At 44.9% G+C, this 14,667-nt stretch overlaps 1 protein-coding gene across 1 annotated transcript in view; it reads right to left on the bottom strand.

Annotated features, from left to right (window-relative positions):
• Positions 1 to 14,667, bottom strand: part of SFXN5 (sideroflexin 5) — a gene marked incomplete at both ends in the record, with an annotated part of 102,266 nt that overhangs the window by 26,490 nt on the left and 61,109 nt on the right. Inside the window, 3 exons of the mRNA XM_081999516.1 lie at positions 4,093 to 4,178; positions 6,269 to 6,384; positions 11,066 to 11,156. Of these exons, the coding sequence (XP_081855642.1) occupies positions 4,093 to 4,178; positions 6,269 to 6,384; positions 11,066 to 11,156 (293 nt within the window). The remainder of the gene's footprint in view (positions 1 to 4,092; positions 4,179 to 6,268; positions 6,385 to 11,065; positions 11,157 to 14,667) is intronic.

Here is a 14,667-nt window from a genome sequence, read left to right as displayed (position 1 = left end):
CCCTAAACCATGTCCTGAAGCGCCACATCCACACGTTTTTTGAACACTTCCAGAGATGGCGACTCCACCACCTCCCTGGGCAGCCTGTTCCAATGCCTGACCACTCTCTCAGTGAAGAAATTTTTCCTAATATCCAACCTAAACCTCCCCTGGCACAACTTGAGGCCATTTCCTCTTGTCCTATCACTAGTTACTTGGGAGAAGAGACCAACACCCTCGTCGCCACAACCCCCTTTCAGGTAGTTGTAGAGAGCAATAAGGTCTCCTCTCAGCCACCTCTTCTTCAGACTGGCTGGACTTCTTCAGAAGCTGGACAAAAACTACTGGAGAAGACTTGGATGATGGCTGGGAGAAACCTGCACCATTTCTGAAATTTCGTCATAACTACCAGACAAAAGGATTCGCGGAAGCATCTGAATAAAGGGAAATGTCTGAGGGACGAGAAGTCCAACTTCATGCAGTGCATGTAGTTGTTCCCACATCCCTGTGACACGGAGGTACTAATGAAGTTTCCATTGTCTGCTCCAAAGTCAGCTGCACTCTATAGACAAGTCTTCTTCATCTCATAGATGATGTGAAACCAATATTTTTCCATATTAAAGTTGCCAACACAGATATTATTTATAAAACTTAAATGAGAATACATCTGCACAAAATAACTGACACCGTGTTCCCTGCATGGCATATGTAGTCTCAAAATAAACATTGATTCTATATGTTAGCTGCTTCAACAGAGCGTCCAAGCAGCAGGAAATGCATGAAACATGGGGAAAGAATGGCGCGCTGCGGAGCTCAGCAGTGGGAGGTAACATTGAATTACTTGGAGAGCAGAGAAGGCGGCCCTGGGAGTTAAAATACACAGCAGGCAAAGAAACGAGAGAAGCCAAGAGAGCTGAAAAAAATGGCACAAGAGACGGGAGAGGCAGCTGGGGGAGTTAAAACATGCAGATGGAGAGATGGCTGAGAGAGAGGAAAGACCTGGATCCAAGTGGAAAGATGACGACCAGGAACTGGCCACTTAAAATAAACTTTTCAAATACCGAGACAAAACTGAGGGAGCGGGTTTTCTACCAACCCGAAAACCGCTGCTGGGAGCCCGTAGCTTGCTCCTGGGGTGGTACAACTCCCACCCAACCGCAGCACCGTCACCCACTTCCACCTGGGCTTAAACACAAGGCAGGAGAAGCGTTCTCCTCCTTCGCCACAACCCCAAATGCAAATGACTTAGTAGAGGATCCAGATTGCAACTTCTGATTCCAGATCTCCAGCCTCCAAATAATAAGCCGTCACTCTCGTCTTTCTCATTTATAGACACTGTACGGATTTCTATAAATAAATTGATAATGCATACCTTGATATGACTCCCATTAAAAATGCCCTAATCTAACTAAAATTCCACTAAATTAAAAAAGTTAAACTTTTCACCAAATGCTCCAGGTTTTTTTTTCTAAAATGAAATTTCACCTCTGACCGTATCCTTCAATAACCACTTTAAAAGACCTGTAAGTCGACACCCAGACTGCGAATCCCGCAGCTACGGAAAGAGATGCTCCCTATGTCTGTTGGGTGCTCCCCATGTCCTCCAGCAATGCCACCACCTCTAGCTGCGTGGCCAAACCACACCCCACTCCCTATCCCTGCTGTTTCTCACTCACAGGCTTCCAGGAATTGAAAGATGTTTGATGGAAAATGAAACAGTAGGCATAATGCTCTAAGTAGAATTTAGGCAGGCAAAATCAGTGCCCAGATATTTTTATATCTGGAGAGTTTCATTTAGGAATGGTGGGGAGGAAAGTATTCTCTTGCAAACCTGAATTAGGTCTTTCTATTAGTTAAAATTATGACTTTTTGAAGACAAACTCCTTTATGTCAACATTTGTTTGACAGAGAAAATTAGGTTTGATAAGTCTCGCACAGAGCACAGGTGCATTTAGTAAAACTCATCTCAATACAAGAAGTTATGATGCCCCCAAGTACAAAGCAAATATTATTGTTAGTTTTATTTAAAGCTTGTGGACGCTTAGCAAGACCCACGATGGTCCTCAGTGTTTCCTGTTGGAGACAATAATTTAGAGACCAGATTTCTACAAACTTTGAGTTTCTGCACATAAAGATTTTTGTTTGTTCAAGCTGATAACCAGAATAACAAAGATCCTCTGAATTACAGCAGCAAAATAGTTTGTCCTCTGGGGTGATCTTTCTTGGATGAGCTCATCACCAAGGTAGGGTTAGAGGGAACCAGTGCCCATGTCAAGTCAGCAGTAACACAGGTAGCCCCTTCGATGCAAAGCCTCAGTGTGACAAAAAGGCGAGAAGAAAGAGCTCTGCGGTAAGAACGTCACAAATTGGTGGCATTTCTGAAGTGTCTGGCAAGTGGACAGATGAAAACAGAAGTCTTCTCAACTGACAACAGCAAAGCAGTTTTGCTGGGACTATAAAGGCCGGAATCACGCGTCTGAATTTGAAGCAGGGAAGCTGCCAAGACGACGGGACACAAAGATAAGTGATAATCCCTGTCGTTACACACCACTTGGAGCAAGCCCTGAGTATGATACTCCAGAGTAAGGCATGGTCACTCCTGGGCATCTCTCCTGCTGGTAGATCAGGTGTTGGGGCACCGTGTGTGTGACTCAGGGACTTGGAGCAGGAAAGAGGCTGCAGAGCTTTTGTCAAGGAAGTGAAGTGAAAATCAAATTATTTGCACAAAATTAGGGGGACTGGAATCTGCCCCGTGTCCTTGTGTGTCTCCAGCAGCTGACTCCACAACAGTGGCTTGCAGAGAGTGTTACCAAGACTGTGCCCTGCCACAGGGAATCACCACAGTCCCTTTGCAAAAGAGAGTAAAAGAGTGTATTTTGGCCAAAAAGGGCTGAAAGAGAAGTTACTTTAGAGTTGCCAAAACAGAGTTTGTTGCCCTGTTTCCCCCCACACCCAGACCATGGGAGGAACCGATCTTGGCGAGAGCCTCTGGGTGCTAGAGGGGTATCTAGACTATATCTATATTTTTTCATTTAGATGTTAAAAATCAGCCTCCAAATTTACAAAAGCAGCCCTGACCCTTCCATTAAGGAGAGAAAATTGCCCAGGGGTGTTTCTACAAGGGTAAACAAGGCCAACGGAAGTTACGGGTCAACCCCTAATCGTACTAATTGCTATTTACTTTGTCAGTGGAGTGCTTTAGAGCAGCCATTATCAACAGATTTGTTTAAAGAGTGCTTCCAAGCTTGGCTTTTTGGACAAAGGTAGCAAACCCTTTAGCACCCCCATCTTTCAATGCACTGATCAGTCTCCAGGGCTTGGGGAGGTGATCCCCACCCCACGGATCGGTCACGCCAAACAAGCCGCTGCTGGGTGCCCTAAGGAGCTACAGGCAGAAGAGGAGATGCTGGAAAGCCAGATGGGAGAATGGTCAGTGGACAGGGCAGTTTGGGGCTTTTTTTGCTATTAAGAACTGTGATAGGACATAATTAGATATGAAATAATAACCCTGCCCTTTCCTGCCCACTCTCCTCGCGCTGATGCTCCCCGGAGACATCCAGGAGAGATTCTGGCTTAAACAGTGATGGAAAGCAAATTTCTGCAGAATATGTGAAACTTATACCCTTCTGGGGAAGTCCAAGCCACAGGACATTACCGAAATAAAGCACGAGTGAGTTCAAATAGGGCAAGACCAACAGTGGCCAAGGTGGAATGGATGCAGCACGTGGCCAGCAAGTCCCCACACTCCCTGTCTCACCAGCTGAGACCTTTAGTCTGACCCATGTGGCAGCATTAATGTTTGCTGAATGGAGGACTGAAAAATTATGGACACTTTTCCACTGAATTCAGAGAGCTTTGGCTCACACTGACCCTACAGAAACAGGGTTATTCAAACTGCTGGGGTCTCAGAAAGAAGGTTTAAAACAACAACATCAATATAACACTTTAAAAGCCGACAACAGTGGTCAAAAATACTGGAACATGAACATTTTATTAAGCAAAAAAAATTCTTTAATGGACCAATGCTAAGAAACAGCAATGAATAACACCTCCCGAGCATCTTTTCTGCCTTCCCTTTGAAAAGCCCCCCTCTTCATATTACCCAACACTTACTTTTCCAGTATGGACATAATAATTGGAGGTAGAACCAGTATAGGCATTGGCAGGACCACTCTAGTCAGGGCCGTTTCTAGCAGTGCCTGAAAAGAAAAAACAAACAAACAAACCCAAGACATTTAAAACAAATCTCAGGATGTACCTGTGCTGAGCAATCAACGCGTGGGCAGAGAAATGGTTTGGCTGGCCTTTCTTGTGTTGCATATGTGAATGAAGGTATCAACACACACTTTCAACTTTGCTATCAGCTATTTGTATACAACCTATTTTCCCTCCATCGCTACAAACGATGGGCTGGAGCCCACGCTTGGTCATAAATCCAGTGGAATAAACAGAGACGCCTAATAGCTTCCCTGATTTTGCTTTATGTGACCAGAAGTTCTCCAACATCCCATCATATTCCTACACAAACATGTTAGGGCTGCCTGGGGGAAGAAAGAGAGGCCACACAACTGCCTGGAAGATGCTGTAAAGTGAAGTATCTCGGTATGGGCTGAGCAGCAGCTTCAACCCTTCCTCCCTTAACTTTCAATTATGTGCTGGGGGAACGCAGCACCTAATTGCCTGCTCCAAGACTTGTTTCTGTTTTCTAATCACTGGTGGTTTATTGCAAAGCATCCTAACACACAGGGCTCTCCTCTCCCAGGAAGACACCCAACTGCAGAGCTACATCCCTCCGCTGGTGCTTTCTCCGTGGCAAGATTCACCAGCAAACAGCAAGCGGAACAGCTTGGCAGCACGATACGTATAAACCTCTCGTGATGAGACCTAGAGAAGATCACAGGTGCTCTAGCAAGGTGTACAACCACCACTGTGGCTTCATCTACCTCTTCCAACCATCTTTGCCAGCACCCACGTGGGATGCACGCCCAAGCAGTATGACCACCCGTGGGGCCTCGGCAGATGTAGGCAGAGGATACTATGGATTTTGGATGGGAATGCTGACACTTATGCATATGACCAGGCTTGAGAGCACTTGATCCTTCCAAACTGGGAGAAGGTCTCAGAGAAGCACAGATGTGTTAACTAAGGATCTGCCAAATTTTACACAACAAAACCCAGTACTAAGCTATTCGGGAGGAAGCATTGGGATTAGATGGCAGCTGAGCAGAAGTTCTCAGAAGTCCCAAATTCCATGTTTAAACTCCACCTAAATCACACTTACAGTACCTTCACTTTAAATATTTACTTTCTATGTTGTCTGTCTTCCCCTTGACTATTAGGATGGAGAAGCGAAGCTGGGTCCTGAAGCCAGTTAATATAAGTGAGGAAAACTGGCTCAAATAAGTATCTCCGAGCCCTTCAACAGATTGTTTTAAGCTCCCTGTTAAACAACAATATGGAGAGATATTAGAGATCTCCCATTTCTTGCCGAGGACTGTAGATCTGTACATTAATTGCTGTCGATGAAGTGCCTTAAGAGCCTTGGACAGAAGGAGCGAGAGAAATGCCAAACATTATATTATTAACTCCTCTGCCTGGGCGTGTGCTTCGGAACATGCTTTACATTTCAGATGAAAGCCCACTTGGAAACAACATGCCTCAGACAATCAGATGATGCTCAGAAGACAAAACTATGTTAAGAAGGGAAGAAAAGGGAATAATTGCAGGCAGATGGCAGAGAGTAGAAGGTTACGGAGGAAAACAAACCAGGTGTTAACACACGGATAAAAACATCTGGCTACCCTCACAAAGCTTTAGTCAGCAATCGTTAACACAGTTTTGACATGGCAAGGGTTAAAAAGCTACTCGTCTCGAAAATGAAGGCTTCCTCATTTAGAAAAAGGTGTAAGTTATCTTTGCTTCGTATTCAACATGAACTGCTTACAAGTTTCCACAAAGAAATCCTAAGGCTGTGAATGTATCATAGTACAGGATCTTCCTGGTGTCAGTCTGCACCCTTCCAAACCATCAAGGTCAGCCACCGAATTTGCCTGCATGACGCGAGCCTGTGTCCCCCAGCACACTCGGGTTTGTGGCTACGCAACTGCACGTGTGGGTACAAAGCAGGCATTCAGTTTTGCCACTTCGTTCTTCCTGGATGATGGGTAAAGCTTATCTATTTCTAGGTCTTTCAAGTCATTGATTCCTACTGTGTGGGATTCGTTGAGCCTGAAGGCCAGTTGTGTACAAGTTCTCCCGAGTGTTTGCCAGGAACATCACAGGTACATACGTGTTTTGCAGCAATTCTGGAAGACCCGACAATGTTTCCGTTATTGTCCAAAACGTCAATTCCTTCTTCCAGCTCTGTGTGCCTCATCAGGACAACATTGCAGATATTGGCACTAGCTGAAGATGAGAAAAGCATGATGATTAGCAACGCAGCCCTGGTCAATACCAAATGGCAGGCTTCTGTTCGCCGCGACAGCCCTTCAGCTTTGCTTGCATCAATCTGCCAAAAAGTTTCTGCAAGTCAAGGAGCTACTCTTATACCGAGACAAAGATGTGATTCTTAAGAGAATAATAATCAAGCTAATTTACTTTTACTTGCAAAAGGATCTGCTGCCACAATCAGAAATGTATAGATGCAAAGAAATACCAGTATTTCCAGATGTTGGCCATGCACCCAACTCCCATAGTGATTCTTCTCCCAACATTTTGATCTACTAAGTCAAACATGTCCTTGCACCGGGCTACCAGTTTGTCTTGGCCAACCAAGCACTGCTGACTGACAGCTGCCTCTTCTAACAGTAGATCCCAGAGCTGGTTTTAACTCCCCTTACATAGCCAGCAAACAGTGTCTTCCTAAATAATGGATGTTAGCAAGTATGATGGAAATACACTACAAGGGATTTCAATGAGCTGTGAAGGACAGCTTAGCTCTGAGCTCTTAAAGAGGACAGAACTATTTTCTTTAATCAAATAAGACAAGGTTGGGTTGTTTCCATGGACATGTATCCCATTAGTAGGGGTCCTGCTAACTATTTGCCCTTATTTCACATGTTTTAGCAGAAAAATATCTCTGTGGACTTCTTTTCTATTAGAGACCTGCTTGTTTGCTTTAACAATATTTTTCTGAACTGTGACACAAACCAACAGCGCTTTGGAGGACTCAGGTTCCCACCATTCACATTTCCCAAATATCAGCCCCACATTCCCAGTGGAGGCAGAGGCAGCTGTGGGACCCTTTCTGACAACCCCACCCCTGCCCAGCCTTCGGCTTCTGCAGCCTCCTCGAGGTGACCCCAAATTCTGTTCCTCAAGTAACATGTTAGAGTTGGCGTTGAGGAACATCCTTCCCAGATGCAGCTCCTCTCCAGGGCCCAGGCACTTCTTCATTTTTTCCAAAGAAAAGCTGTTTATTCTTATAAAAGTTCTGGTTTTGATAAACCAGCATTTTCCAGCAACCCCACCACCACCATATTTTGTTGCAAACTTTCCAACCAGAACTAACACAAACCCACTGTTGCTTCAAGTACCGCTGCTTCCAAAAATGTGTTTCTGTACTGCTTGATGGGTTAATATTCGCTAATTAATCTCAATTCATGTCATATAACAAATGTCTAATTTTTTGAGGGTGGTGGGTGGGTGAGCCCTATACAAATACAGCTCTCTGCAATCAAGGATGATTTGTGGTGACAAATGCTCCTTACACTCGAGAATAAGAGGAACATACACACACGCACACTCTGTCTCTCTCTTTAATATTCAAACTACCGGACCACTCTTCCCATCTATCAAAATATCTGTGTTACCAACCCTTCAGCTCCCTAATCCAAGACATAAAAGAAAACAGGCATTTCATTTAAAGCAAGTTTAGCCCCTCATGTTTTTTTTTTTTCTTTTTTAACACTCACATGCTCCATCCTTCTAGCTATCAGTCAAGACTGAACATATAAATACATGCCAGCAGAGATGCTCTGGCCAAGCCAGGATGTACCGGCACAAAGCTCTTGTGAGACTCATGATGCGGTGTCCAGACTCGAAGCTCCCACCACACCTAGATGTTTCTCCAAGTCTCTGGATCCTATTAGGGCTTCATTGACCAGGTCCCAAATTCAAAGCCTAATTCCAGTCCATTTGTCTGAGACAAGCAACTGTCTTAGCTGCTCCCATTCTGTTTCAGTAAAATACTGAGAAAGCAGAAAATGCTGCTAATTATGGGTAAACTTGGATTTTATGGAAGTCCCAAATACAGAGGGAAATGAGAAATAAGTAAATATATGCATAGACAATTTGATTTTTCAGAATTTGGAAAGAACTTATGATAATATAAGCTGGAAATTACTTCTGTGAAAATACTTAGTGACACAGGAGAAACTGGGTTCAGATACAAAAGCAACCCACTACCCTACTTCTATACGTGTATAAGCATCCTTTCTAAAACAGGGTGCTCTCCACACACTTAATATGCCCTTGTGCACCATTTAAACACATTTAACAATCTTAACCCCACCCACAAAAAAAAAAAAACCCCAAGGAGAAGAAATCCTTCCTCTTCCTCACCTCCCTTCCCTCCAACAGGTATCTTTCTACCAGATTTAACTGCCTTTGGATCAGGTTTGGGATGTCACCTTTGGGGGTTTTGTGCGTTTTCTGTGGGTTTTTTAGCCACATACATCTGCAGTATAAAGCACACCATCACCAGTGACATCCCTTCCCGTCGTGACACCCAGGGCTTGGGAAGAAGTGAGTAAACTGGGTTCTTCACAATAACCCTGGGCATTGAAGTCCTTCACCACCTACATCTCCAAGAAAGTGTCAAGCCCCTTCTTGTTCAAATTTGGGAATTGCAGCTCTCCAGAACGCAGCACCGACACAGTCCTTCCCTTCTCCTGCACTGAAAACCTTCATGGAGAACAACTTCACTGCCCAGACGATGCGTTGGGGTGGCCAACATCAGCAAGAACCCCTTTTGCATCAAGCCACTGGGCATGAAGATCCTTGGCCACTTCCATGAGCTCTTCCACCCAGGATGGTTTATTGGACCCATCCCCTGGGGCTGGGGAGGATTTTTTGGACAGCCTATGATTTTCAGCTACTAGAAATTACCTTTGACGGAGGGTGAGGGCACAGCCCAGCCTCCTGGCAGCCTGCTCCAGTGCCACCGGGGATCAGAGCAATGGGAGTCTTTACCAGCTACCTGGGTACATTCATGACTGGCCACAGTCTGTGTTATCACAAGTGAGGTCTGGAGGCCCCTGCAGATACAACTCCATATCCTGCACTCATCTCGGGGTCCAGTGGTGAAAGTGGATTTCAAGAAGGAACCACTTGTTAAATATGCCCAACAGGCAGCATTTCTGCAGATATGGTTTAGTTTATTGGGCAAAGACAACTGTTACATGATCCAGAGAAGACAGACACAACATGTGGAGCATCTTTGAGGGCAGTAAGACCCATAGACCAGTTTTCCTAGTGCCTAGCCCAGCTTCCCAAGGCTTTACAAGACTCTTTATTGACATCCCTGCTGGGACTCTGGCTGTCTTTCACCTGAGCAGTAGCTGCACTTCCACAAGTCTCCATCTCTCATGATACCTCGGGATGACAGACCATAAAGTTTTGATGCATACCTCCAGTTTTCCAGTTGCTATCAACCAGCACAGCTCAGATGAGGTGGGTGGGAGAGGGAGGCAAGGCAGGGCTGGGAGAAAACTGCTTAATGGTAGCAAGAGCTTTACACCAGTCTCTGGCTTTTCATGTAGAAAAGGTGAAATTCTGCCCTTTTGCTGGGAGCTGGCAGTTCAAAAGCAACAGGAAGACGCATCTTAATTAAACAGTTTGTCCAGGTCTACAAACCAATAAATTGCAGCTTTCAAAACCACAAAACAGCAATTAGTGGGAGGATTCCTGATGTCCTGGCATGTAACAAAGCATGACAGTACACAAATAAAATAAGAACTAGGGAATTAATTACAGGCTAAACAATTTAATTATGGGTCCTCAATCAATGCCGACATAAGCGTAACCTCTTTCTCCTTACACCTTGGTATGAAAATAGATCAACCTGGCAGCAAAGACTTCCCACGTGTATCCCTGACTCAAACCCAGCCTTGGAGGTGCCTCCTGGGTCTTCCACTCACCTCTGGTGCCCTCCTGGTTATAAAAAACGAAAGAAAGCTGAAACCCTCTAAAAAAATGTTCCAGGAAAGTTCCAGGAAAACAACATCCACAGATTCCCTTTAGATTCCCTATAGATTTGCTTCTATATAAGAAGCAAAGTGCTCAGGAAAAAGACTGAGTGCAACCTACAGACCACAATCCCTGTTACCCCCTGCTCTGCAAGCAGCTGGTTTTCTGGCAGAAAAAATGTTTAAAAGCCCCAACAACTCGGGGCCTTTACAAATAAACAAGCTGATATACAAAATTACCCTTACGTCACTGGCGATTTCTTCGCAGCTAAAGTAACTCATCATTTGCTGAACGTTGTAACCACAAGCTTCAGCAAAGGCCGAGTGCAGCGCGTCCCTTCTCTCAAACACCGAGCAGTTAGCTGATACAGTGCAGAAGGGTTTATTTTGTGCTCCAACAAGCCAGCAGCAGCCTTAATTCTTCACACGCTTTGGTCTTTTTTTAATCAGTGGCTCTTAGAAATCTGTATATTCAGAGTAAGAGCATTCCATTGCACTTTTATTGTAAAAAAAAAAAAAATCCCAACGCTGCCACTTATTCAAAGATTTGATTTGACATGATTCAAACCAGATCTTGCAAATTAAATGCTCTTGAATTTGGAGGGTCGAAGACCAGTCAAAGCCAATTATTTTTTAAACTGCTTGAGAGTGGAAAGCACACCTTGACAAAGCTTCACGAGCTGCCTCTGCCAGCAGCTTTGCGTTGTTTTCCTGCTGAAACAGTGCTTTGCACCATCCCGTCGCTGTCTGCACCAACTCAGGGACCTGCTGCCAAGGGGACACGGCAGCAGCGGCGTAAAGCAGGAAGGCAGGACTTAGGCGTCCACCCCATTGGCTTTTATTCACCGGTAAGTTTACAGCCAACATTTTGAATAAGGAGAAAACACGTTATTTCTTACCGACTGCAGGGAATGGCACAAACCTCTGGATCAAGAGACGAGTGGCAGGGGTAAACTTGTTTGCTCTCTGAACCAGAACATTAAGGCCCACCTTTGAATAGAAAAAAAACCAAACACAAAAAGAGAAGCAGAAACATTTAGCTACAAGGAGCAGAGTAGATGCCACAGCTTGTAGACAGCAGCAGAGCTATTTGTGGGGACAAATTGGGGTGTCTCCCCATGCAGAAGTGTTTGAAAATTAAAGCACCCCAGACTGCAGGGTTTAGCTGTGTTGGGTTCAACCCTTCATTCAATGACGAGTCGAACCCAGCTGTTGGGCTGAACCCAGCTATTGGGTTTAAATGAGGGGTTGAACCCAACCATTGGGCTTAAATCAAGGGTTGAACCCAACTATTGGGTTTAAACCCTTTCCAGCCAAAAGACAGGCTAGAAATCACTGCAACGCCATTCGGTCATAGAATGGTTTGGGTTGGAAAGGACCTTAAAGACCACCTAGTTCCAACCCTCCTGCCATAGGCAGGGATACCTTCCAGACCAGGCTGCTCAAAGCTCCATCCAACCTGGCCTTCTGGAAATGCCCCCTTCTGCATTTTTACCCAGTTCACTGGCATTTTCCCCACCCAGCACAAAATCATTGGAGCTGGGGGTCCTCACCTGGATAGGAAAAAGCCAAATATCAGTGGTGGTGGTTGGCCCAACACAATTCATTCCTCCTCCCAGGGTCTGTGCAGACTACACCACCCCACTCCAATGTAAACATTTGGGCTATAAAGGAGCTATTAATAGAAACAAGAGATAGCAGGCCATTTATTATAACCATGGATCATTTTTTTTGTTGCCTCCTCCAACACTTGAATAATGCAGAGCTCTCCGCAATTTTGCAGGGATCTAAGTCATTGCGTATGTTAATATAAACAGCACGGAGGAGAGTCGCTGCCTCGTCAGCTTCAGCGTGGTTGGATAATAGTGACAGTCAGAGAATTTCCATCAAAATTTGTTTCAAGCAGAACTGGGGTTATTAATTAAACAAACCTATTCGCAGGGAATGACTTCTGTCTTCAAATTACTCTCCCCTACAATATTTTCTCTTTTTCATCCAAAAAAACCCAAACATGCAAACAAAACCCAACAGCCCCAAACCGGGAATTTTAGGCCGAAAATGGAAGTCTTTAGCAATGCCTGGCCAAAAAGTTTTCAGCCAAAAATGCAGCAAAATTAAAAAAAAAATTCAGCCAAAGCCAAAAACCTGCCAGCAAATAGTGATTTGGGGGCTTTTAAAAAAAAAAAAAAAAGAGAAAAAGAAAAGCATGGGAGAACATATTTTGCAAGCTGCTACATTATACATGCATCCACAGTGCATCTCGTCTTTTTGGAGGCTGCGAGGAAGATGTTGAGAAGCACAACTGCTAGGTAAGCCCTGCATAAGCACGGTGCTGGTTTTCAAAACCCGGGGAGCATTTCCAGAGCCCCACGAGGCTTTCACCACAACCCCAAGCAGGAACCCTTCCTCCTCTTCTTGGCCACCGCGAGTCTAGCCCTGAGCCCAAGAAAGCGATGGTGGTTCTTCTTAGTCAGGGCAAGAATGAGGGTTTTGTCTTAATCTCCTTCCCTCTCGAAAATGACTGAATGATTATTTTTTTTTTACATTTTCCAAGTTCTGGGAAGTGTATTTGCAAAATCTGAATGCTTCCAGAAACTGTAAAGCAGTCTAAAATGGATGGCTTTGCAGAAGAGAGGAAAGAGTTTTGAGGAAAGAGCTTTGAGGAAGAGTAAAGCTAAGATAGTCTTAAGCCTGGCTTTGCTGGTGCTGCCCCATGGATTCAGGTATTTATAGCCTGGATACAGCACATCTGTGTAGATGGCAAATTTTGTTGGGTTTCCGGCCTCTGCTTGTATGTTGATGGAAGGATTTGACCATGAAGTGGAAGAGCAGCAGCTTCTGAAACAGAAAAGATGCAGCCAAGCCTCGGAGAGACACCGCTGTGAGGCTAGCGGTAATAAAAGCATTTTACTTTCAGATTCAATTTGGTGCTGCAGATGAACTCGCTCCTCCACTTACAGCAACCACCCTGCTGTGAATATGAAATTAAATGTTGCTATAGATTTAAATCTAATCTCCCAAATTCCCAACATGAGGACTAGATTTAGGAAACTAATGAGGGTTTGTTTTCTACAGTTTTGAAATTGCTTTAGCCAATCTGTGAACTCTTTCCTGCAGGTCACAAAGTGGGATGAGGGTAAACAGGTCAAGGAGAGCATCCAACAACGAGCAGGTACTCCTCAACCTCAGATCACTGTCAGCAAAAGGGCCATCAACAAGGAGAGCTTAATGAGTTTAATTCCTAGGGGCTGGCCAAAGAACACTGACTATCGAGGCAAATTCATCCCTAAGAAAACAACCGCAGGAGTATTATTATTATTATCATCATCATCACCACCCTGCCTACAGCCTGAGTCACAGATGTGGGATCTACAGCACTGTTGTTGCACAAACACGTAACAGAGAATCAAGTGGGATTCATCACACCAAACGTCGTAGACTCAGAGAATCATTTATGTTGGAAAAGACCTTTAAGATCACGGAGTCCAACCGTTAACCCAGCACTGCCAAGCCCACCACTAAATCATGTCCCTAAGCACCATGTCTACATGTCCTTTAAATACTCCCAGGGATGGGGACTCAACCACTTCCCTCGGCAGCCTGTTCCGATGCTTAAAAACCTTTTCAGTGAAGAAATTTTTCCTAATATCCAATCCAAACCTCCCCTGGTGCACCTTAAGGCTGCTTCCTCTCATCCTACGGGCTCCCTTTGCAGCTCAGCACAGAGAAATGAGCCTTTTTAAGGGGTTTTGTTCTCCTCCCAAGACAGACATTTATGAGTGCTCACGTGAAATGTCCCCAATGGTGCCAGTTCATCCCTGCTGACTAGCAAAGGGGTGCAGCTCAGATGAAGACTTCTGCGCTGGAAATGTCTCAACGCAGGCAAGACAAGTGCTCCTCCTTGCAGCTGGGAGCTCTGGGCATGGATCTGCAGTACTGGTTTCAGTGCAGTACTGGTTTCAGTGCAGTACCGGTTTCAGTGCAGTACTGGTTCAGGATATTCCTGGACTGTGACCCAGATTACGGGACAAATCCAGCTTTTTCACATTGCCTATCTTTTTGAGGTTTCTTTCCAGAGTACTTCATCGGTCTGGCTGAGCGAGCACCCCGACAAGCCAGGGGAAGCTGGGCATGGGGAGAAACATCACACCACAACTGCTGCTAGCATCCCACAACACCAAACCCCGGCCAAATGCTGTCAATGGGAGAGCAACCTTACTCAGGGCTCTACTACACCTCCAGCAGCACTCTGCCCTTCCTCCCTCATCTTCAAACTCCAAGAATTCATGCTATTTATTTTGCTACTAGTTTTGTTTTCAGCATCAACAGCATTATCTCAGCAGAAGGACAGAGTCTCTGGTGTTGCTGCACCTGAAGCCGTACCTGAAGTGTCTGGTACCATCAGACACTGTCACAGAGTGACTGTGTAATAATAAGCCAAGATTTCTGTTTCCTTTTCTTTTCCTTCTTGCCTCAAAAATTCTGACCTCATGTCCACCAA

The sequence above is a fragment of the Phaethon aethereus genome, assembly GCF_964289735.1.
Source record: "Phaethon aethereus genome assembly, chromosome: 4".
NCBI lineage: Eukaryota > Metazoa > Chordata > Aves > Phaethontiformes > Phaethontidae > Phaethon > Phaethon aethereus.
The sequence above is the reverse complement of the archived record's forward strand: the minus strand, read 5'-3'. Positions and strand labels throughout refer to the sequence as shown.